The sequence below is a fragment of the Engystomops pustulosus genome, chromosome 6, assembly GCF_040894005.1.
Source record: "Engystomops pustulosus chromosome 6, aEngPut4.maternal, whole genome shotgun sequence".
NCBI classification, from domain to species: Eukaryota; Metazoa; Chordata; class Amphibia; order Anura; family Leptodactylidae; genus Engystomops; species Engystomops pustulosus.
In genome coordinates, this window is record NC_092416.1 from 47,875,593 (window position 1) to 47,899,617 (window position 24,025).

General features: G+C 42.9%; 1 protein-coding gene across 4 annotated transcripts in view; it reads left to right on the top strand.

Moving 5' to 3' along the window:
- Positions 1–24,025, top strand: part of MORN1 (MORN repeat containing 1) — a 249,449-nt gene that overhangs the window by 12,299 nt on the left and 213,125 nt on the right. For 3 of the 4 annotated variants that reach the window (XM_072155970.1, XM_072155972.1, XM_072155973.1), the window contains exons 2-6: positions 2,523–2,594; positions 3,758–3,856; positions 10,539–10,649; positions 12,160–12,250; positions 20,104–20,191. In XM_072155970.1, coding sequence (XP_072012071.1) covers positions 2,523–2,594; positions 3,758–3,856; positions 10,539–10,649; positions 12,160–12,250; positions 20,104–20,191 — 461 coding nt within the window. The remainder of the gene's footprint in view (positions 1–2,522; positions 2,595–3,757; positions 3,857–10,538; positions 10,650–12,159; positions 12,251–20,103; positions 20,192–24,025) is intronic. The other variant, XM_072155971.1, reaches the window with a different exon arrangement.

The following is a 24,025-nucleotide window of genomic DNA, read 5'->3' on the forward strand; positions in this document are numbered from 1 at the left end:
GCATGCATCGGCTTTGAGGGGTCATTGAGCCTTCTGATGTGGGGGAGGAATTTTACTACACTGGGGATATCGACCCACGGGGAAAAGATGTGTGACTAAATTGTTAGATATTGTTTAGTAAGTATCTTGATAAAGATTGGTCGTATTTGAGCCTTAAAGTGATTGGGCATGAATAAGAAAGTATACCGAACAGGGCTGGCTCCAGCAATGGGCGCACCTGGGCAATTCCTGGGGCCCAGGGCTGCTGGGTGGGGCCCACATAAGGCTTAACATAAGGAATCCAGAGGGTGTGAGTGGGGCTTTAAATAAAACCATGAAGAGGCTGTTTGGTGCAATAAACTAGGGAATATTTTAGGGAAGAGGAGACAGTTTTAGTTTTAGAATTTTTAGTACGGCCACATGAGTCCACTGCAATGGGGCCCACTGAAGCTCTGTCGGCCTACTGAAACCTGAAGCCGACCCTGATACCTGGGGTAAATACAATTCTCTTAAAGGGAACCTGTCACCAGGGACCTCATTTTCACTAAAGACAGATTGTAAAAGCCCATGACACCTGCACTGCAAAAATGCCTCTCTGCCTTTTCTAAGCATGTGCATTACAATATAATTGTGGGTTATAACTTACTCTTGTATCCTGACAAAATCCTGGGGTAGTCACAGGGGCTGGACTTTGGTTTGCATGCATTTTAAAAAATAACATGTGACCTGTTTGAGCTGCAGGCTGTTTCCATGTTTGTGCTCCTGTACAGATTATCCCTCCCCCACTGATGTCAGGTTGACCAGGCTGTAACCTCTGAGGAGCAGGAGGAGGAGCTAGACAGCAGCACAAAGGTGGGGGCTAAGATCTGAGGAGTGAGTAACACAGACATGTCACACGTTGTTTTTTGAAATGCATTCAAACCAAAGTCCAGCCCCTGTGACTACCCCACGATTTTGTCAGGGTGAATGAGTAAGTTATAACACACAATTATATTGTAATACAAATGCTTAGAAAAGGCAGAAAGGCAGATTTGCACTGCTGGTGTCATGGGCTTTTACAATCTGTCTTTAGTGAAAAATGAGGTCCCTGGTGACAGGTTCCCTTTAATAGGTTCACCCATATTGTAAAACATGAATGGGGACCTGCACAACCAAGTGGATAGAAGTATAGTAAACCAACACACTACCAATAGATTAACACAAAAAAGAAAAGATGTGTGTCACAGATGAAATCTATAATAAATGAAAGAAATGATGCAATTTCCTATAAATGACTGTTCTATTCCTTATCTAAGGATCTAGGCCATGCGTGAGGAACATTTATTTGTCATATGGTCATACTTCTCAATTTTAGCAGCAGACAACTATAGTAATGGAGAGACCCCTAGAGTAGACAATAATAATACTGGAGACCCCCACATTATACAATACTGGAGACGACATAGCAGATAATAATACCTATAGCAGGAAATTATACCAGAGACCTCTAGAGAATAAAACTACTAATAGTGTAGACCCCAGAGCAGACAAATACCAGAGACCCCCAGAGCATAAAACTTCTATTACTGAAGACCCCCAGAGCGCAAAACTACTTATACTGGAGACTTCTCAGTTTGTACTTACCCTGCTAAACTTTCCAATTTGTGCTCAACCCCTAAAATGAATAAATTCATCCCCAAAACACAGAACCACAGGGACTCCTGGTAATTAACAAAGAGGGGATGATAAACACCCTTGAGCTTCCTTACAGGGACTAGAACATCCAGGAGAGGCCACAGTGTAACCTTCCCCAGATGTCATAGAATTCAATGGAGCGCACAAACTCTGACCTATGTCCCCTGCTCAGTAATAGCCTTCAAAAAGAAAAAGAACCAATTTAAAAGAAATCTTTCGTTAAAATGAAGCATGATAAACCAGGGGCACTTATTCTGGGGGGAAGGCGCTCTGGCTTCACAGGCTGCTACACTGTGAAGGAGCATGTCTCCCTCTATTTTTGGTCATTATACGTATGGTAAATATGTGATTTTAATTGCATTCTTTTTTGTATAGGCCCTATGGTGGCGAACCTATGGCACGGGTGCCAGAGGTGGCATTCGGAGCCCTGTCTGTGGGCACTCAGGCCATCACCAAAGAGGACACAAGGGATCTTCATGGATTCCCAGACAGCCCAGGACTTTCTGCACTCAGTGCTGTCTTAAGGCGACAGTGCTACCTGGGACTACAGGAGGAATGTGTGGGCAGATCTGCATTATCATTGTAGCTTCAGCTCCAGGCCCGAAAATTCTTCCTATTCAGGGGAACCTGAATTTGTCACCCTTTCTTTATACTGTATTGGTGTTCTTAGGATACTGATACGATTGAAACCTATAACAGAGAAAGGAGCAAGAAGTTACTGCTTAAATTGTACTTAAATGTTGACACTTTGGGAGAAATAAGTGGGTTTTGGTTGTAGTCTGGGAACTCTGTGTCTAAAAGGTTCGCCATCACTGGTATAGGGGATTTAACATGGTCATTCTGTTTTCAATTTTTTTTTTCCATTTTAGGTTATGGAATTTATGTTTATGCAAATTCATTTTTCCGCTATGAAGGCGAATGGAAAGACGGTAAAAAACATGGTAAGTTGTATTTTTGTCTATTTAGTCCTTCTCTCATGCTTGTGCAGTGCACATTTCCATAGTTTATCCAAAAGGGGGCTATCGTTTAGCGCATCTATACCATAACCAAGTACTAAAATGTAACTTTTATTAACGTATTTTATTAAAAAGTTATAGTGAAGATTGGGAAATTAAGAACACAGTGTACCGCTCAACGTATATGTCAAAATAAACAGATGAGTGGTGTTCCCGGGTATACCAGAATGGGAGTCACATACTCTCATGTAGTGCTTTCTGTCAGTAGAGTTTATTATAATGTTGGATGTTTGACTCTAGTTACCCTGTGTTACTGTTCACACTAGGTATTGTCAGTGTTGTGTTAACTGATTCCCTCTTGGTCTTTTGTAATATACCTATTTAGGCTGCAAGTGTCCTATAGATAGGTGGGGGTGGGGGATTCAGGTAAGTATTAGCCACAAAAAGAGTGTACAGATTCTGAAGGGTTATTAAATCACCCTGGTGGTTCACATTGCTTAGGGACTGCCGGGGAGCAGTCACCGACTGAAAGAGACTGCCGGGGAGCAGTCACCGACTGAAAGAGACTGCCGGGGAGCAGTCACCGACCTGAAAGAGACTGCCGGGGAGCAGTCACCGACTGAAAGAGACTGCCTGGGACAGTCACCGACTGAAAGAGACTGCCAGGGACAGTCACCGACTGAAAGAGACTGCCGGGGACAGTCACAGACTGAAAGAGACTGCCAGGGACAGTCACCGACTGAAAGAAACTGCCGGGGACAGTCACTGACTGAAAGAGAATGCCGGGGACAGTCACCGACTGAAAGAGACTGCCAGGGACAGTCACCGACTGAAAGAAACTGCCGGGGACAGTCACCGACGGAAAGAGACTGCCGGGGACAGTCACCGACTGAAAGAGACTGCCGGGGATAGTCACATGAGACTCCCAGGGACAGGCACCGACTGAAAGAGACTTCCGGGGACAGTCTCAAGAGATTCCCAGGGACAGTCACCGACTGAAAGAGACTGGCAGGTACAGTCGTCGACTGAAAGAGACTGCCAGAGACAGTATATAGGTACAAAATATTTTTTGTTAACCCATTCTGTTTTGTTCTAGCTTAGAGCAGTTATTTATGCCATTCGAAGCAGTAATGAGCACTTTATTACAGGTCACGGGAAGCTCTTATTTAGAGATGGAAGTTACTACGAGGGGGAATTTGTGCATGGAGAGATTACAGGCAGCGGACTGCGTTACTGGGCAGCACAAGGTTAGTTCCTGTCTCATTGTCTTACTGTCATCAAAGGCTTGGCTGAAGTCTATCAGGAATCTGTCCGAGTTTCCATTACAAATATGCATTTTCATGGGTTTAATATCTGAAGCACTTGAAGCCCTGTCCTGAGCTAGATTTTGGTATGCAGAATAATTTATGAAGTTTTGTGGGAATAAAAGCTCCAGTGGTCTTCAGATGCTGCGGAGGGGAGGGGGGCTTCTTTCAGGAACCTATGGCTTAATTTAAAAACTGGTTTTGTAGCACTTATAGGGGATTGCACAAATGATTGATATGGTTTGTGCAATGAAAAGTTATACAATTTTCCAATTCACTTTCTGTATCAATTATTCCGTTTTCTAGATCTCTGCTTGCTTTCATTAAACAGGAAACTTCATTGTTTACATCCTGTGGAAAGAAATCTGTCTCTGGTCATGTGATGTCACACAGGTGCCCAGCTCATTAGTATAACAGAAAGTATTGTATATATTCGAGTATAAGCCGCCCAAGTATAAGCCAAGTCCCCTAATGTTACCACCAAAACTTGGGAAAACCTATTGACTTGAGTATAATCCGAGGGTGGGAAATGCATTGGTCACAGCCTCCCAGTCTATAGCCGGCCAGCCCTCAGTAATATATAGCCAACCAGCCCCCAGTTGTATATAGCCTGCCAGCCCCCAGTAGTATATAGCCTGCCAGCCCCCAGTAGTATATAGCCTGCCAGCCCCCAGTAGTATATAGCCTGCCAGCCCCCAGTAGTATATAGCCTGCCAGCTCCCAGTAGTATATAGCCTGCCAGCCCCCAGTAGTATATAGGTCCCGATGCTCGGCTCTGCTCCCCAATGCTCCCATCCCCACGACTGCTCTTCTCTCTGTTGTTACAGCTGGCAGAGACCCGTCCATGTACGCGTCTCTGCCGGCTAATACAGCATAGAGAAGATAGAAGAGGAGCCGCCAGGAGCCGCGGCAAGTATCGGGAGGCGCGCTGAGCATCTGGGCGCCTCAGGGTGCGTATGTAAGTTTATTTTTTTTCATGACTAGTGTATAAGCTAACAGAACAGTTTTTGTGCTGAAAACTCTGCTTATACACGACTATATATGGTAATTAGAGCTGTGTGAAATAATGAGCTGTGCACCTGTGTGACATCACATGACCAGGGACCCGTGTTCATCCACAGGAAGTAAACAATGAAGCTTCATGTAGAACGACAGCAAGCAGAGATGTAGAAAACAGCGAGGAATTGATACAGAAAGTATATATGGAAAATTGTACAACTTTTCATTGCAGAAAAAATGTCAATTATTTTCTGAAATTTGGTTAAAGTGGACGGCCACTTTTATCTTTAATACTGACTTGTGTGTTTTTGACTTAGAAACAAAGAAACGATTTTGATCATTTTGGTAAGAGCGGCTACGTATTACCCAATAAAGAGAAATACCTACCTCCATGTACAACCTGGTCCCCTTTTATCAGAGTCCCATTTGCCCATGGCAACCAATCACAGCTCAGCTTTCATTCTCCCACAGCAGATTATAAAATGAAAGCTGAGCTCTGATTGTTTGCTATGGGCAACTAGAACAGTTCTACTCTCAGAGACTTGTGATAAATCTCCCATAATGTTCCTAAGAGCATCAGTTTTTTTTGTTCAGTAGATGGCATTGGCACTGCTGCACGAGGGGAGTACAATATACATAGTGAACCTCTATGTCAGCGATGGCGAACCTATGGCACGCGTGCCAGAGGGGGCACGCAGAGCCCTCACTGCTGGCACGCGGGTCCTTTGAATTTAACTCAGCTTTAAGCAGTATCGGAGCCGCGCTCCGATACTGCTAAAAGCCATGACAGAGCAGGGCGCTGACGCTGCCTGCTCTGTCTGATCACTACAGCGCACAGGACAGTAAGCGCCCCAGTGCTGGCAGCGTAATGATGTCATTACGCTGCCAGCGCTGGGCACCTTACTCTGTGTGCAGAACAGAAGAAGCCGGAGGAACGCGGAGTCTGAGGTAAGTGAATTTTTTTTATTTGGGGCATAATATACCAGCAGGAGGGATGATTTCCTGCTCGCTCCCGCCCCTCCCCTAAACTCCGCCCGCAAGCCGCAAAACTACCAGCACAAACTGTGCCTGCAACCACAAGCCCTCCCCCCGCCCGGACCCCAGCCCGCTATCGCAAACCCACTATTGCGAACCACCATGCCCTCTACCACAAACCCCACCACAGCCCAAACCTCGCCCGCTACCGCAACCAACTCCGAACGCTACCAAACGCCCCCCCCGCCCGCACTCCGCCCGCACTCCGCCCGCTAACCACCCCCGGCCGGACTCCGCCCACTGCAATTCGCCCACCCGAACTCCGGGCGCTATCGCTACCCCCCCCCCCCCCCCACCCCAACTCCGGTCACTGCACCCCCCCCCCCCATCACCCCCTCCCCTGGAACTCATGCCTCATAAACCCACTGCCCAGATCTCCATATGCCGCATTACCCCCCCCGCAGCCCTAACTCTGGCCACCCGCCCTCTGCCCATCTACCCAACCGACCCCTCCCCCCTCCCCCTCCCCCTCCCCCTCCCCCTCTGGAACACCAGACACCTGAACTTTTGCACGGCCGCCACCTTGGACAACCAAATAGCAAGTAATATATGTATTTCTATGTTTGTATGTATGTATATACATATTATATTATATATTTATATGTGCATTTATATATAGCGGTGTGAGGGCTTATTTTTTGCGTTATTTATTATTCCATGTCGTGTACTAGGAAGCTGGAAAAAAAATGGTAAAGATGGCGGAAAAAAAAATTTGGAACGCTGTCTTGTGGGATTAGATTTTAATACTTTCGCTGTGCACTCCAAATCATTTGTCTCCTTTATTTTTTGGTTCGATGCAATCGCAGTGATACCAGTTTTGTAGGTTTTATTGTGTTTTAAAACTTTATCAATAATTAAAACAGTGTACGAAAAAGAAAATGGTTTCGCCATCTTGTGAGGCTAATAACTTTAGTGCACGGAGCTGGGGAGGTGTGATTTTTTGCTTAATGAGCCGTTGTTTTCATTGCTACCATTTTGAGGACTGTGCGACCTTTTGATAACTTTTTATTACTCTTTTATATGATGTAAAATGGTGTAAAAGTGGCGTTTCAGTGTGTATAGGACTGCTGCCTCTTCCTCAATGTATGAAACAAGTATAGGAGTTTTGAAATGCAAATAAAACGCAATGGGAGGGAAGCGACCTCTGATTGGGAATGTATCATTTTATTGATTCTAAACTAAACTGTCAGTTTTCAGGTTAAATTGCCGTACTGGCACTTTGCGATAAGTAATTAGGTTTTGGGTTGAAGTTTGGGCACTCGGTCTCTAAAAGGTTCGCCATCACTGCTCTATGTTATGTATGCCAGCTGTGCCAACAAGTGTCCTACATATATTTCATATATTATACATGTATATGTGTGTGTGTGTGTATATATATATATATATATATATATATAATGTGTATGTGTGTGTATATGTCAATAGTTGACCATAGATCAAATCTTTAGATCTTCAGATCTGAGGCCCCCAAATTATATTTAGAGCTTCTTGGTTATAATGAGCAGTGGCCACTGAAACAAGCTAGACCAATGATGAGGCAAGAGACAACGTCATGATAATTGGGTCTTTGCGGATTTTACATGGCACTGGGTAGTATTGTCACTGTTTGTGTCAATCATGGACTGTAACATGACTACATAATAATAATAATAATTCTTTATTGCTACATGATCAAACTACCATAAGAGAGGTTATTTAAAGGGACGTTCACCAGGTTTTACCCAATTAAACTACCAGCCCCCTCAAGTGAGGTATGAAATGGCCTTTCTTGAATCTCCTCTTTTATGTGAAATTTTACCTGTAAAATAACTCAAGTCATGAGAAAATGAGCAGAGAAGAGTCACTTTTAGAGGCTGCAGGGGGGGGGGTGTCATTTCAGATGTTCTTATCTGCAATTTTATTGTGCATAGATACATGGTTTGGTGTCTTATATAAGATAAGAATCATTGGGCTTTTGGTTCTGTGAACGGAAGATATAGGCAGTCAATGACTTCATGAAGATCTTGATAAACATGTCTTTCAATGCCTGTATCTCCCATTCTGTAGATTTTGTGCTGCCTGATGCAAAATTCAGCCCCCGGGTTACGTACAAGATAGGGTCCGGAGGTTTGTTCTTAATTTGAATTTGTATGCAAGTCGAAACTGTACATTTTATAATTGAAGTTCTAGACAATTTTTTTTCTTTTGACCCAGTGACAATTGGAGTTTAAAAATTTTTGCTGTAATTGGACCAAGGATTATCCATAAAGCTTCATTACAGACACTTTACATCTGATCATTGCAGCCTGGGACTAAAGTAATAGCATCCAGAGATCTTCACCAGAGGTCAGTGGGCAGAGGGGCCTGTCTGTAACTATAGGTTGCCTGTATGTCGGGTGTCCTTAAGTAGGGGACCGCCTGTAACGAGGGTGGCATAGGGGCACACAGACACAAATTGCTACTTTTTTCATGCCTTTTACGCTTGAAAACTGGCATGCAGGGCATGATAAAGGCCCCCAATATTTGGAAATATGAGCTGCGGATAATTAAAAAGGTGGGCACTTTTTTTTCTTTATCTCGGATTCTGTAGATCAAACATCCACAAGCCTTGCAATCCAATCTGAAAGGGATTCTTATCTTTAATAAGACGTTGAAAGTATGTTCCCAGATACTACAGAACCGGAATTGGGGGATTCTGAAGAGACTCTCCCCCCTCCAACCTCTCAAAGTGACTCATCTCAGGCAAATATGACTCTTCTCTGCTCATTTTCACATTCTGTTGAAGGAGTTTGACATTTAACATAATAATAATTATTATTCATTATTATTAATTCATTTAATATAAAAAAGAGAAGGACATTTCATACCCTACCTGAGGGGGCTGGTAATTTAATGGTATAAATTCTGGGTAGAGAGTTTCTTTATTTCCTATCTTTGGGTAGGACAAATAAGTGTCCCATGAAAGGTTTCAAATATTGATAGGTACGCATAAAATTCGCACCACAGCCATAAGTGCTTCCACAATTCAGTTTATTGATTATACTGTAATAAATAAATATATAATATAATATACAAACACATATATATGTACATCAGTGAAATCTAGACCAATAGGCTACCAGTATTGCAAACTGAGCCCATTCACAGAGCAGCTGAGAGATCTGCATGAATATATTGCACTGCCTCCTGCTGGCCACAAGTGGTACTGCTGCTCAGACTAAATTATTTCATCTCCCAGTTACAAGTTACACATTTTATGGTACAAATTCAGTCCAGATGGCACAAGATTATCAGAGCGCAATGATAAAACTGAATAGATCTTAGTCTTGACTTCATTTGCTCCAGCTTTTCTAATTAAAATGTTGTCACAAAGTCACAAAGAAGATAGCAGAAAACATTTGGAACACTGATTTTTTATGAACTCAATCTGTCCCTCAGTGTCACTCATAGCTCTCTCCATCATATGCATGCATATTGATGATTTCTCGGATGCAAATATTCAGATCTTATCTTATAAAGTTTCTGTCTATGGAGCCTGTCATCCAGTTTTAGGAAATATTTTGTACCATTGTCTCCAGCTGAGCTCACAATCTAATTTTTTTGGCTGGTCACTGCATGTACACCCCCAATATTATGATTCACCCTACCCCTTTGTTAGGGGCTGAGCAGTGAGGTTCTCTGGTATTCTGGGCCCCCGGTTGCCTCCAGGCCCCGGCTGGGGATGTTGCACTGGGATGAGGGAATAGCAGGGAGCAGAGTATGCGAGGATAGCAGGGGGCAGAGCATGAGGGGATAGCAGGGGGCAGAGCATGAGGGGATAGCAAGCAGCACAGTATGAGGGTGAGCATGGAGTACAGTATGCTGGGAGCACAGAATGCGGGAAATATGTAGTAACCACCAGGCCGGGTACTAGTTTACTGGCTCTGTATATGAAATTATAGACCCTAGGACTAGGAGTTATAATTAGACAGGGCTTGTACTTCATATTTTATGGTGCCATTCTTGCTTTCGTGGTGTATGCAGGACACTAGATTTCTCTTTTGAAGTTATTTTACCACATGATCTGTTATTATGTGGAGTGGATTAAAAAGTTGCAACCAGTTCTACATGGAGCAAATCAGCAGATGCAGAAAGCTGATGTAATTGCTTTTCTACCAACTTCCTTGCATATTTATTTCTGTTTCGGTGCAAACCAAAGTACTAGAGGAAAACTCACATGGACAATATAGAAACTAACTGTAAATGGTGCCATTGAGCCACCGTACTGTCTGGTACGAGGTAACACGGAGGTATTACTGGCTGTGTATAAAATGATATGGAGGTATTACTGGCTATACACGGTTTTAGATTATATGGAGGTATTACTAGCTGTTTATAGAGTCATTGTACAGATTGTAACCTTCACTGTAGGTGATTCTTAATTTTCCATTTATTTCAATATGAGGTTTTCAGTGGAAAAATGACCAATTGTTCACCAGTTTGCAACATCTGCCTTATTTTATAGGGGGTTGGTTTAAAATTTGACACATATTTTGACACAAATATTTTGACATAGAATTTAACACATATTTGAAGCCTGTTTGATGTTTATGATTGTACTTTACATTGACAGGAAATACATATTCCGGGGAATTTCTGGATGGAGAGCTCCACGGACACGGAGTCATGAAATACAAGGATGGTGGAAGATACGAAGGCGAGTTTGTGTTTGGTACAAGAGAAGGTGAATAAAAAATATCAAACAGGGCAGGGGCTGGCTATATACTAGGGGGGCAGGGGCTGGCTATATACTAGGGGGTCAGGGGCTGGCTATATACTAGGGGGGCAGGGGCTGGCTATATACTAGGAGGGCAGGGGCTGGCTATATACTAGGAGGGCAGGGGCTGACTATATACTAGGAGGACAGGGGCTGGCTATATACTAGGAGGGCAGGGGCTGGCTATATACTAGGGGGGCAGGGGCTGGCTATATACTAGAAGGGCAGGGGCTGGCTATATACTAAGGGGGGCAGGGGCTGGCTATATACTAAGGGGGGCAGGGGCTTACTATATACTAAGGGGGGCAGGGGCTTACTATATACTAAGGGGGGCAGGGGCTTGCTATATACTAAGGGGGGGCAGGGGCTGGCTATATACTAAGGGGGGCAGGGGCTGGCTATATACTAAGGGGGGCAAGGGATGGCTATATACTAAGAGGGGCAGTGGCTGGCTATATACTGGGTGGAGGCTGTGACCAATACTTTTCCCACCCTAAACTTATACTCGAGTCAGCAGGTTTTCTCTTTTTTTGTGTTAAAATTAGGTACCCCAGCTTATACTTTGCCGTGGTCATTTTCACACATTCAGGAACCCTAAAGGGGCCTACCAGCTCTCACCCCATGATTCCGGCCCCAAACATGACATGATGGCCATCCACCAACCATCCACTACTCCATCCATCTGGACTATCCAGGGTTGTAGGACACTCTTCAGTAAACAAATTAGAAAATTGACAATTAGTCTCCATGTACGTCTGCTACCATTTCTGTTAGTGAGCACTGGTTAGGGATGGCCGAATAGTAGGTTTATGCACTACAGCAAGCCTTTAAAGCAGTGTTCCCCAACCACCGCTCCATGGCCCAAGACCCATCTGTTTGCTGGTTTGTAATGGCATTGAATGACATGAACTTTCCCATTTACATAAAACCCGTGGCCTGCTCCTTTTTAAGAAGTTTTAATTGGGCTCCCCTGGCAAACTTATTATTACACTTATCTGAGATTGATTTCAGTGATCCTAAAAGCCCTGAGACACCATTCATGAGTTTCATTGAAAAACAAAAAATTTAATCTTTATGACACTTTTGCGTAATAATTTGGTACGAGGTGCATACTGTGCGTAACCTGGGGACTGTAAATCCATAATGAACTTTTTTATATGTTCGCAAAAATAATCATTATGAAATATTGAGAGTATAGAAATAAAAATTCTGAATTCTTTTTGCCGTGTCTTTATGGAGGTTTAGTTTATTTTTATTAAATAGAATTTTATCTGATTCTGCAATAATCCAGCACATTACAGAAGCCTAGATCTACCAGATGTCATTCATAGCAGATAGACATGTGCTGGAAAGGTATAATTTAGGTAGATTACATGGTGAAGGTCAGGGAAAAGTGCCCCCCATCGGTGGTCCTGCACTATATGAGCATATGGTATTGGTAAGATTATATGATTCATTTCCTCTCGCCCTCGCATAGGACATGGTTTACTGGTAGACAAAGATGGACAGACCTACTCGGGAGCTTTCCACCACAACAAGAGGCATGGAGATGGGCAGATGACATTCCAGTGAGTATCTGATATTTCTCAGCATTTTTATCTTGAATAATTCTTTATTTATATAGCACACACAGATTACGCTGCGCTACACAAAACATGTCAAATTGGTCCCTGTCCCCATGGGGCTCACAATCTAAACAACCTACCAGTATGTTTTGGAGTGTGGGAGGAAACCCACGCAAACGCGGAGAGAACATACAAACTCTTTGCAGATGTTGACCCGGGTGGGATTCGAACCCAGGACTCCAGCCTCTTCTTTTGCTCTTAGGCGAAACGAGTCAATGGAGTTGTCTGGTAACAGTTTGCAGTACTATTGCTATAAATGCTACACGATGTATAAGGGAGTCTACGTCTTCCACCATCAATATAATCTTCTGGCAGCATGTTCTAGATAGTGCAGTCTGATATGGAATCCAGTCACACTGATGGTTATCTTTAGATCAATAGTATTTATTTTTCACACAGGTGAGTGTAACGTTTCGGTCAAATATTGACCTTCGTCAGACACAATCTGTGGGGTATTAGGAGGAGTCAGGCTGCTGTGCAGGCGTTTAGCGCTATAGGGGAATGGCGGTATCTCCGCTCTGTGGTCTGGGAGCGCTCTAGATAGTGCAGTGTGATTTCATAATTCCCTTTACTATTTCTGTACCATATGCCATTTCTGAGATATTACCATTGTTATAAATATGCTAATGAGGCAGTCAGTGCACCCGAGATGTGTCCTCAACACCCACAATCTCTGCGATTTCTACTTGGACTACTCCCCTCTATGTCAGATAAGCATTTGCTTTGTGAAAAACATAGTCAACATGGGTGATACAACCTGGGTGCACCAACTTCATATATGGATCAAACTAGGAATATCTTGGAAACTGCATAATGAACAGAAATAGTAAAGGCATTCTGAAAATAATTTTGGAGCATTTTTCTACAACTTGCTGCCAGCAGATTATATTAATTGTGGAGGTGGTAGACTCCCTTGAAATGGACAGTTCACTCGAAACTTTAGTTAAAATGTGCTCCATTAAGGTGTCCCACGTGTTTTCCTTGCTGTTTCTGTCTCTATATATCCCATTGGGATAGTTTCTTAGAAGAAGTGTTGTTCTGGTGAGTGTTTGTAGATGTATATATGAAATTTAACATATACTGGCATCTAGTACATCAGCGTATGATGAAAGCCCCGCCCCTCTGGCCAAATGAAATTCCGGCGCCCCCTGATATATTTGGCTCCCATTGACGCTGGCAGGGCCTGAATTGAGCTATTATTAGCAACCATTCCAGTTCCGGACCCATCCATGCCAACTTAGCATAGAGGAGGTATGAAGGGGAAAATAATTGCAATGTCTGGCGGTTCTCTAGGATTTGCAGTTATTTTAGGGCTTGTATACCAGTATACTGTCACTGAGCAAAGTCATCAGATCATTCTGTTTGATGAATAGTGCCACAAAGAACCTCCACAAGACGGATGGGAGAAACTCTTATCACAGTAACTAATAATAATGAGATAAGTACCGGTCACACCGGTCGCTCAGCCTCCATGACTGTATACCCATGGTTTGGAGATATACAGGCGGTCCCCTACTTAAGAACACCTGACTTACAGACAACCCCTAGTTACAAACGGACCTCTGGATGTTGGGAATTTACTGTACTTTAGCCTTGGCCTGCAATAAACAGCTATAACAATTATCACAGATGTCTGCAACTAAGATTTATTGTTAATCCTGGTTCTTATGACAACCCAAAAGTTTTAAAATCCAATTGGCACAGAGACCAAAAAATATTCTGGCTGGGGTTACAATGATAAAATATACAGTTCCGACTTACATACAAATTCAACTTAAGAACAAACCTACAGACCCTATCTTGTATGTAACCCGGGGACTGCCTGTATAGATAGAGAGCTCATTACACTGATCCCCCCAGTAAGCAGAGACATTTCTATATTTATTATCTAGAACTCTAAGCTCCTCACTTTGGTAAATACGATCCACCTCCTCTAACCACATTAACCTAGTTGGGGAGGCTGTGGTGTGGGAAACACCAGCCTCGCTGCCACCAAGTGATGTTGGAGTAGGCCTTTCTTGATTGTGTCACAATGATGTCACAATGACAGCTCTGGAATGGTGGCAGTTTTGGAACTAACTGTGAACCATCCTCAAGCCCATAAGACGTGGTACATTAATGGCGAAATCCTCAGTGAACCCCAGTCAATAGTAACTGACTGCCAGAACATATAGAAGGAAAAGGGTTCTGTGTTTAAATGCTGATGTATCATGAGGTTAAAGGGAATCCTTACACATAAGTCCTTGCCCTAACTTTTGTGTCTGTGGAATTGGAGTGAAGTTTCCCTCCCCACCTTGTTGAAATCTAACAAAATTGGTGTCAAACGTTTGTGCTATGTTTGTGATGGTTTGTGCAGCAGAAATTTTCGTTTGTGCCACAATCATTTTTAAGATATTAATAAAAGTTTAGAGAGGTCATTAGAGGTCAACCAGCCCCCCCACATTGCCCAAATCAAACAAATCTGGTGCCAATCAACTGTGCTGCTTTTGTGCTGCTTTTGTTTTGAATATATTAATAATATTTATATATCGAATATAATATTCATATAAATATTATATTGAATATAAAGTGTAAAGGTCAAAAGTTCAACCAGCCCCCCCCCCCCCACATTAACCGAATCAAACAAAACTGGTGTCAAACGTTAGTGCCACATTTGTGCTGGTTTGTGCAGTAAAAATGTCCGTTTGTGCTGCTATCATTTTTAAGGTATGTTTAGGTGTTTAGGATGAACTGGTAAAATTGGGGGATATTTATCATCAAGTTTCTAAAGTAAAATTGTTCTAGTTGCCCATGGAAACCAATCAGAGCTCAGCTTTAATTTTATAAACAGCTGTGGGAAAACAAACGTTTGACTTCAGTTTTGGTTAATGCAGGTTGAACTTTTGACCTTTAAAACTTTTTGTTTGATTTAGGCATTGTGGAGGGGAGGGGGTCTGTTGACCACTGTTGACCTCTGGAAACTTTTATTAATATCTTAAAAACGATAGCGTCACAAACTTTCTGCTGCACAAACATAGCACAAACATTTGACACCAATTTTGTTTGATTGGAAGAAGGTGGGGAGGCCAACTTCACTCCGGTCCAAAAAATCCCCCAGACTGTCTGTATCCACCCATTGCAGCCAATTTCCTCCTGGGTTTATGTCAGACCCATTTTTCAGGTACAAATTTGAGACTGCAAAAAGAACATTGTCCTGTTGCTAATATACATTGTAGCAACATTGGACCAGTGGTTTAGTGCCCTTTAGGTAGTCCCTCTGTGTCTGCACAGTGGTACAGAGAAGCCGGCGTACTACACCCCAACTTCACTGCGTGTGAGTCGGGATCTGCTGCTTCGGCTTCATTGAATCCCTGGCCAGGCACAGGGAGCGCCAGAGATGGGTCCGATCTGCCTCATTGAACCTATAGGTAAGTATAATGGTTTATTTTTTTTTAATAGCAGGTGATCTGGGATTAGCTAAATGGTGATTTGGAACACTAAATCACCAGTCCATAAGGACCTGTCCTCTTTAAGGTCCTTTAATAGCCAAGGATCTGATCGAATCATCTAATGATTTGTGGATAGCAGACAAGCTTTTCAAATTAATATCAGGAACATAGCATTGTAGCATATTTAGAAGAGATGCCTTTTTTAAAGGGGTTGTCCTGAGTTATCTAAGTGGTCTACTTTTGTGCTTAACATAGACAGCGCCACCTTTGTCAGTGGTTTGTTTCTGGTATTGCAGTTCAGACTCCAGTGTAGACCTAGTGCGATACATATCACTACCTGTGTCTGCTACACCCACTAAATGCGCTGGACAAGCTTGTCCCCTTTCACCCCTGTAGTTCCGCACCCTAGTCACATGTCCTAGCATGCGGTTCTACCAACACAGTTGAAGAATGGTAAAAGGTAAAGCGTGTGACCATGTACGTGAGAACCTGACCTTAAAGACACGGCTTGATTGTTTTGCAGAAAACATAATGTTAGTAAAGCCCTGAGGGTATAACATGACTCCTGATATACAACCGATTTGCACCTGTGTCCGGCAAGTGAAGGTTTTCGTCTGTAAACACTCAGCCCATGCTGTGTGTCATCTAACCCTACATGTGTCTGCCAGCGGTATACCGTCACCCTCAGTGTGCGCCGCCTGTAATCTGGAGGAACACGTGTTTTGACGTCATACATTCCAAATGTGTTCCTAAAGCTCCCAGTGTAATGTTAGCTGTTATCCTGGCAGAAACCACTCTATGCATATTTACTTTGCCTGGCTACTCAACTGTTGAGTTGGCACAGATCTAGCAGCAGGTGTGACCAGTTCTAGCAGAGGCAAGTGGCACCCAAGTGACATTGTTATCGGAGAAAAGGGATATCCCACCGAAGAGAGGGCTGTGGAAGAAACACATGGGCTGGTCTCTGCATGACTATACTAGGAGTCTCTCCAAAGAAATCACAAAGGATTCCACAAGACTAGTATATACTTGCTGTGTTTGGCTACAATACATATACTGGGTGTGTGTCTTTTTCTTTCTTTTTTTCTTTATTATGTGTTTCAAGTTTTAGTGTTGAGAATTTTTTGTTATATTGTTCTGTAAGTGCAGGCATAACATAGGGACCTGACATTAAAATACACTCCCTCCTTATAAATGTAAACCCTATAAGGTAAGTCTCATGTGACTGGCCTCAGGTGGTGCCAAGGGCAAGGCTTGTGATTGGATGCATCGGTAAATTTCCATTATCCACTATATCCCCTAAGTTTAAGATGGGTTAGCGACTGAGCCTTAAGCCTCACATAAGTTAATAATGGCAACAGGTTGTATAAGTTGTGGTGTATAAGTGGAGTAGCAGGTCATGCTCTGGAAAACCCATAGAGTACAATGAGCATGTGTAACCATCCTTTAATACACAGGTCACTCAGTTAACTCCCCACTGGTCAGGCACCTCTACAATCTCCCGTGTAAACAGCATACATTTCTATAACGGGACAACCCCTTTAAAGGCAAATGTACAACTTTTTCCATGTCTGACGCTTTTATTATTAAGGGATATTTTATCAGTAGTGAAGTATTAAAATGTACTATAATTTTGCGCTAGGCAGTGTGCATGGCTGGCAATACACTGCTCTGTATTCTGCTCACACAAAAATGTACCTCAGCTACAATCTCCAGCAAGTCCTTTGGCTCAGACACACCCGTCCCGTCTCACAGTAGACAGCTCAGCATGATACAGCCGAGACCATCAGCTTCCCTTTGCCACACCCATTACCATCTCACAGCACACGGCTCAGTGTAATATAGCTGAGTCCTGCTGCTTCCCTCCCTCAGCCACTCCCCTGCCCCTCCCATCTCACAATAGACAGCTCAGCGTGATACAACCGAGACTATGAGCTTCCGTCCCTTAGCCGCACCCATTATCATCTTACAGCACACGGCTCAGTGTTATACACATGAGTTCTCCTGCTTCCCTCCGTTAATGCATTATCAACGTATGCTAGCATTTGCGGTTTGTAAACGCAAGTGTTAACAGCTGTTTAATTAGGCAAATCTCTCTTCAGCTGTTGCAATGCGGTTTTAAACGCATGCGTTAAACACAACGTGTATATGCACCCTCAGTGTGATACAGTTCACCCACGCCCCTCCCTCAACCAAGTCCCCCTCTGTGTGTAACACCCTTGCACTGCTCAGTATTTCCTCTCCCATGTCTAGGATTATTTCACTACAGGACCCATATGTGATTTTTTTTTCTCTTGCACAAAGATGCTCATAACCTTTAATTTGTCATTTATAAATCATGGTAACTGAAACCCAAAATATTGAGGAGCTGCTGTGTTTTCATTGATAACATAAGGATAATATAAAAAATACAAGCTATAAAGCTGAAGTGCAATACTACATACAACCCTTAGACAAGAGTGGCAGTATCCTGAGAAGGAAGTAGCCATGCCTTCCTAATCATTTCCAGTACCTCCAGCTCTTCTATTAATAGCAAAATTGTTCAGACCCATTGGATAACAATCCCATGGATTCATTGATCTGATCAATACAAAATTTTACATGGTTTATTCCATAATGAAAAACTATTGAATCATAAGTTGCGCATCCAAAGAATCTGTGATGTCTGACTGGCATTAGCCCATTGTGCCTTCGCTTTCCACATCTTCTCCCTGGAGCACAATTACATGTCATGTATCATGATGACAGAGCTGCTGATTGATCTGTATTCTGAGCTCTTTTGAGGAAATCCTGAAAATCTCTCGCTCGCAGAGGACAATACATTATATGAACAATTGGGAGCAGTCTGACATCTTATTTTTCAGCAATAAGTGTCTGATCACACCAATCTTCAGGCTTTTCTTTGACTGAGTTTTACTCTGGACTTTTTTTTTTTGTTTTAAAAGATTGGTACTTCTGTATTTATCAGAAATATTGAAAATTGTGCCCTTAAAGCGAATCTGCCACCATGAAAATGCAACCTGTAGACACCATGTTGGAGGGAATGAGTAGCTGAACACTTAAATATATAGTATGAACCCTTTAAAACAAAATATTAGAGTTATCCCCTATCCCCAAGTGGATAACAAGCTGAATGTGGACCCTGACTGCTGGCACCTTCAAAGGAAATCTACCATGAAAATCCATCATGGGGCACATACTGATCCAGGCGCCGTAAAAGTGGTAATCTTATATTTGTTATCCATGGCCTTCTTCTTTCTCCAATCAACTGTTCAAACCCAGAGTTCTGGGGGGTGTTACCAGATTCACTGCAGATTCACAAACTGTTACAGTGAGCAAGGAGCAATTCCCCCCAACCACTATGTGCTGACACTTCCTCTGCTGTAGCGAGATTACTTCTGGCAGAAGAAGGAGGGAAGTGATGTGAAAGCAGGAGGAAGGGTGAGACAGTGTAACAGCCTATGATGCAACAGCACAGAGGGGCTCTGTTAACATCCCCCAAAGCCCATGTGGCTCATTAACAGGATTTTAAAAGTTGATTTTAAAAGAAAGGAGGCCATGGATAATAACTATAGGAAGATTACCACAGTCACAGTGCCTGGATCTATGAGCAAGTGTTCCTGTGTTATCATGATGGATTTTGATGGTAGATTTTATTTACCGTAAATGACATCTTCCACCAGGATGTAAGGCTGTATGCAAATGAGGCTCATTTGCATACAGTCCTTCATCCTGGTGGTAGATCACCTTTTAACAATCATGACAAAGTGACCCCCAGTAATCTGGAGAGTGTATAGTCTGTGAATAGGATTGTTGTCTTCAAGTATGTGTTTCCTAATGGTAACATCCAGTTCTCAATTTATTCATAAATTTCTATAGGGAATAGCTGAGGAATAGCTGAGGGATAGTGCAATGTATAGATCTGAGAAAAAATACAATAAAAAACTGTGAACATGACTTTAGGCATTGGGGGTTATTCCTCATACAACACGGGTGCCTGTGCCTTTTTTAAGAGGTCTTACCCAATGTCTGAGGTCCGCCCTGCAGCATGCGAATATTCTGCAGCATGCTTGTGAACGCCCCGCGCTGGTTCACTCCCCATCTTCATGCCACTCCATGCCCATGAGCTGGCACAAAGGGCAGAATAATCACAAGTGCTAGCATTTGAGATTATTTTCAGGGCCAGTTTTCTGGCATAGAAGCTCTGATAAATATCATCCATTATATTGATAGCAGGTCTAGTGCTGTTAGTGGGTCGCTACTAGAAATCTGCATCTCATAGTCCGGTCATTATCTGAGTAATTCTGAGTTTTCTGCATTATTGTCCCCACTGACATAGAAGCATAAAATATTTTGTATCATTTTTAGGAATGGTGATCATTATGAAGGAAACTGGGTCCTGGACCAACGACAAGGACATGGTGTTCTGCACTGTGTGGATGGGACCATTTATGAGGTACAGTAACACAATATTATAGCCATTTGCATATATCTAACAGGAGTCTGTCATCAGGATTTCAGAACATCAAATACCACATACTTGTTATCCTTCCATAGAAAAGATATGAGCTGTAAGGAGTAGGCTCCTTACAGGGAGGATGGAGAAGAGTCACTGAAGACCCTCACCTTGTGGATTGATTAAGGTCACACTAAGTCATGGGGGTCGTTGATACAGCCAGACAATTTGATGTCAGATACCAGTCCCCACAGACATCTGTGGCTTCCACTCATAGCGCGTTGAACACAAACTTCGTCTCATCACACTGTCCTATATTTTGCCATATTAGGGCACAGCAACTCGGCTTGCAAGAGTGATCACCCTTACACCCTTCTGCACCCAACTGTATGCACCCCCAGGCCTTAAAGCCCAAGTGTATTTTCCACTGTTCGGTTCCCTTTCACTTTGGGTCAGTTCCAACCATTGTAGCCATTTCATTTGCAAAAAAAGTACCGGAATGTACCTGGGACTGGTTTATATTTTTTAGTACCTACTGAAAAATAAGACTAGGCACTAAGTGATCGAAATCCGTTATGACATCACAAAAAAGGGTAACAGGTTGTTCTACCTTTGCATTTATTGAAGGGGTGTACAATGCCTGTTGTAGTGCTACTGGTGGCAGACTGTCCGCAACACCTGAAAAAGTAGAGTCAGTCTAAGGCACTGATGGCTAACCTATGGCACTGGTGCCAGAGGTGGCACTCAGAGCCCTTTCTGTGGGCACCCGGGCCATCTTCCTGCAGTCCCAGACAGCCCAGAACTTGCTGTGCAGAGGTATTTTAAAGTGACAGCTCTACCTGGGACTATTTTCTGCTATATTTGTGTCCTCAGGTGCTGGTATCAATGAAAGCTGTGACAGAGAAGGGAGTATAAATCATAAATTAAATTTTTGTGCTGGCACTTTGCGATAAATGAGCGGGCCTTTGTTGTAGTTTGGGCACTCGGCCTCTAAAAGATTCGCCATCACTGGTCTAAGGCTATGTTCACATCTAGTTATTGCCCTCCATTGTAATGATACGGAGGGCTAGAACATATCCTAATCCATGCTCAGTGGGATACGTCATTTGGTTGGGCTTCTTCTCCCTAAAAGCAGGAGGAGGAGTGAACATGGGCAATAGCCAGTGCTGACAGTGTTCAGGATGTTTCCAGCACAAGGAACCTCCCATAGTGTACACTCAGCAGAGGCCGAGGATGGATGCAATACAGTTGCATCTGCCCCCCATCGGCAGCTATCATGGCCTTTGCTGAGCGTATACATCACTTATCAACAGAAAGCAGTATATGTTCATGGATACGTTCTGCATATATTTTGGGACTGTTCCTGACGTATACGCTGGTGGGGTGTAGCCTTAGATCCTCATCTTTTTGCACCTGAACAGGATTTCTCCACCTTTCTAACACTCTCACACAAAACTCTCAAGCTGCTTTCTAAATACTTATACTTATGTAACAGGGTATGAACGTGGGTCTGTCCTCCATTGTACATGAATGAATTATAGCACCTACGTAGCTCTTGAGACGGCTGCTTATACGGCCATTATTGTGCGATCTGAGAAACCGCAACTAATACGTTTAGATCCTGGAGAAATTCCTTCACCTATTAAATAAATAAGTGCCCCTTTGTTACCAGTGAGAAGCGGTTTGGTGTACATGTAAATATCCTGTATAACATTACTGTATCCTACGGTCCATTCCAGCTTCTCCTGGCACCCTCCCCGTCCATTAAGTGTCTCCTTCCCTAATCCAGGTTTATGCTAATTGTATCCCAGCTCCTTATGAATAAAACATCCATTGTTTCCGAAACTAGGAATCTATCACCAAACTATGTTAATGTGTAATGTACTAATATTGGTTGTAATTATCCTCCATTATAACTCAATTAGCAAGCTGCACCGCCGCTGTTGATAGACACAAGGGTGTAGTGTGAATCCATGATTTTCCAGGCAAGTGTGAATGGTGATCATTGGTTTACTCTGTCAGGGAGAGGAGACGGTGGACTGCAGAATACATAGCCATGTGGACGTATAGGAAACATCTGCAAACATAGTAATTATTATTGGTTTGAGATTACTGTAAAAATGGAACAGGGCTCTTAAAATATAAAATATTACTAATAATACTCAGTCATGTATAGAATTAAAGGGGTTGGCCACTTTACCACATGTTTTTTTGTAATGTGTGTGTAAGTATGGGGTGCAGAATTGGGTAATTTACCAAGATACATCTAAGTTCTGCACTGCCGGACACCGGAGGACCTGAGGAGGTAAGTACATGTTTGTTTTCATGATATGTAAAGTGAAGCCTCCTGTCTTACCTCATCTGTCAGACACCTCCACAGCTTGGATTAGAGGTAGACACATCGTCAGCAGTATAGCGATAGAAGTAGAAGTAGAAGTCATCTTATGGACATGTGAAGCATGAAGGAAACTGCGGCACTCACCTGTAATAAGTCCATAATCTTTATTACAAAAGTCCTTGATCAGCAGCTGATCAGGGGAAGTAAGAACAGTCTGTTTCACGCTGTACGATTGCGTTGTCCCTTATCTGAGTCACATCATGGTACATGCGCAGTTCTGCTATACCATGTCCATTTACTGATGTTGGATTGAAAAGTTCTCTTTAGGCTATTTTATAAAACCCAACCCTGCAATACACATTGCCACTACTTTACGGTGCGTTTTTGACCAGTTTCAATTAAGATAATTGGTCAAACCTGTCAGAAACTGATGTGTTTTCAAAAACACATATAACACCCGCGTTTTTTGAAGGACTGCTTAAAAAGCTGCCAAAAACCAGTTGAAAAAGCCACGTGTGACATCACCCTGAGACCTTCACAAAACAGCTATAGTGATACTGAAGCTTGTGCAGTTCACATCTGCATTACTTCTGAAACGCAGGAAATCGATAACAAGCACCACGTGTTTTGTATTGTTTATATGCTTAGCTCCTCTTGCTCTGTAACATGATGTCCGAAGATAGGACACTATGTACAAAGTACTCTATTTCTCCTGCTCTATAACATTCTGCCTTAAAATATACCAGGCCACTATGTACAGTGTGCTCACTGCTCAGCTCATTTTGCTCTATAACATGCTACCTGAAGATAGACCAGGCTTCCATGTACAATATGCTTGGCTCCTCTTGCTCTATAACGTGCTGCTTGCAGATAGGACACTAGGTACAATGTGCTCAGCTCCTCTTGCTCTATAACATGATCCCTGCAGATTGTACACTATGTACAATCTGCTCAGCTCCTCTTTTCTATAACATACTGCCTGAAGATAGAACACTAGGTGCAATCTTCTCAGCTCCTCCTGCTCTATAACATACTGCCTGAAAATAGAACACTAGGTGCAATCTTCTCAGCTCCTCCTTCTCTATAACATACTGCCTGAAGATAGAACACTAGGTGCAATCTTCTCAGCTCCTCCTGCTCTATAACATACTGCCTGAAGATAGAACACTAGGTGCAATCTTCTCAGCTCCTCCTGCTCTATAACATACTGCCTGAAGATAGAACACTAGGTGCAATCTTCTCAGCTCCTCCTGCTCTATAACATACTGCCAGAAACTAGAACACTAGGTGCAATCTTCTCAGCTCCTCCTGCTCTATAACATACTGCTTGCAGATGAAATTGCTTGCTCAGTATGACCTGTTCTCCTCAAATGTATGTCTACGGCTTAGCAGCCACAGTCAGTAGAATATGTTACTACATGTCATTAGTAAGAGGATGTATCTATACGTGGAAATATGTAACCCAGAAGTAATAGTGTAATCTGTTACACTGAGAA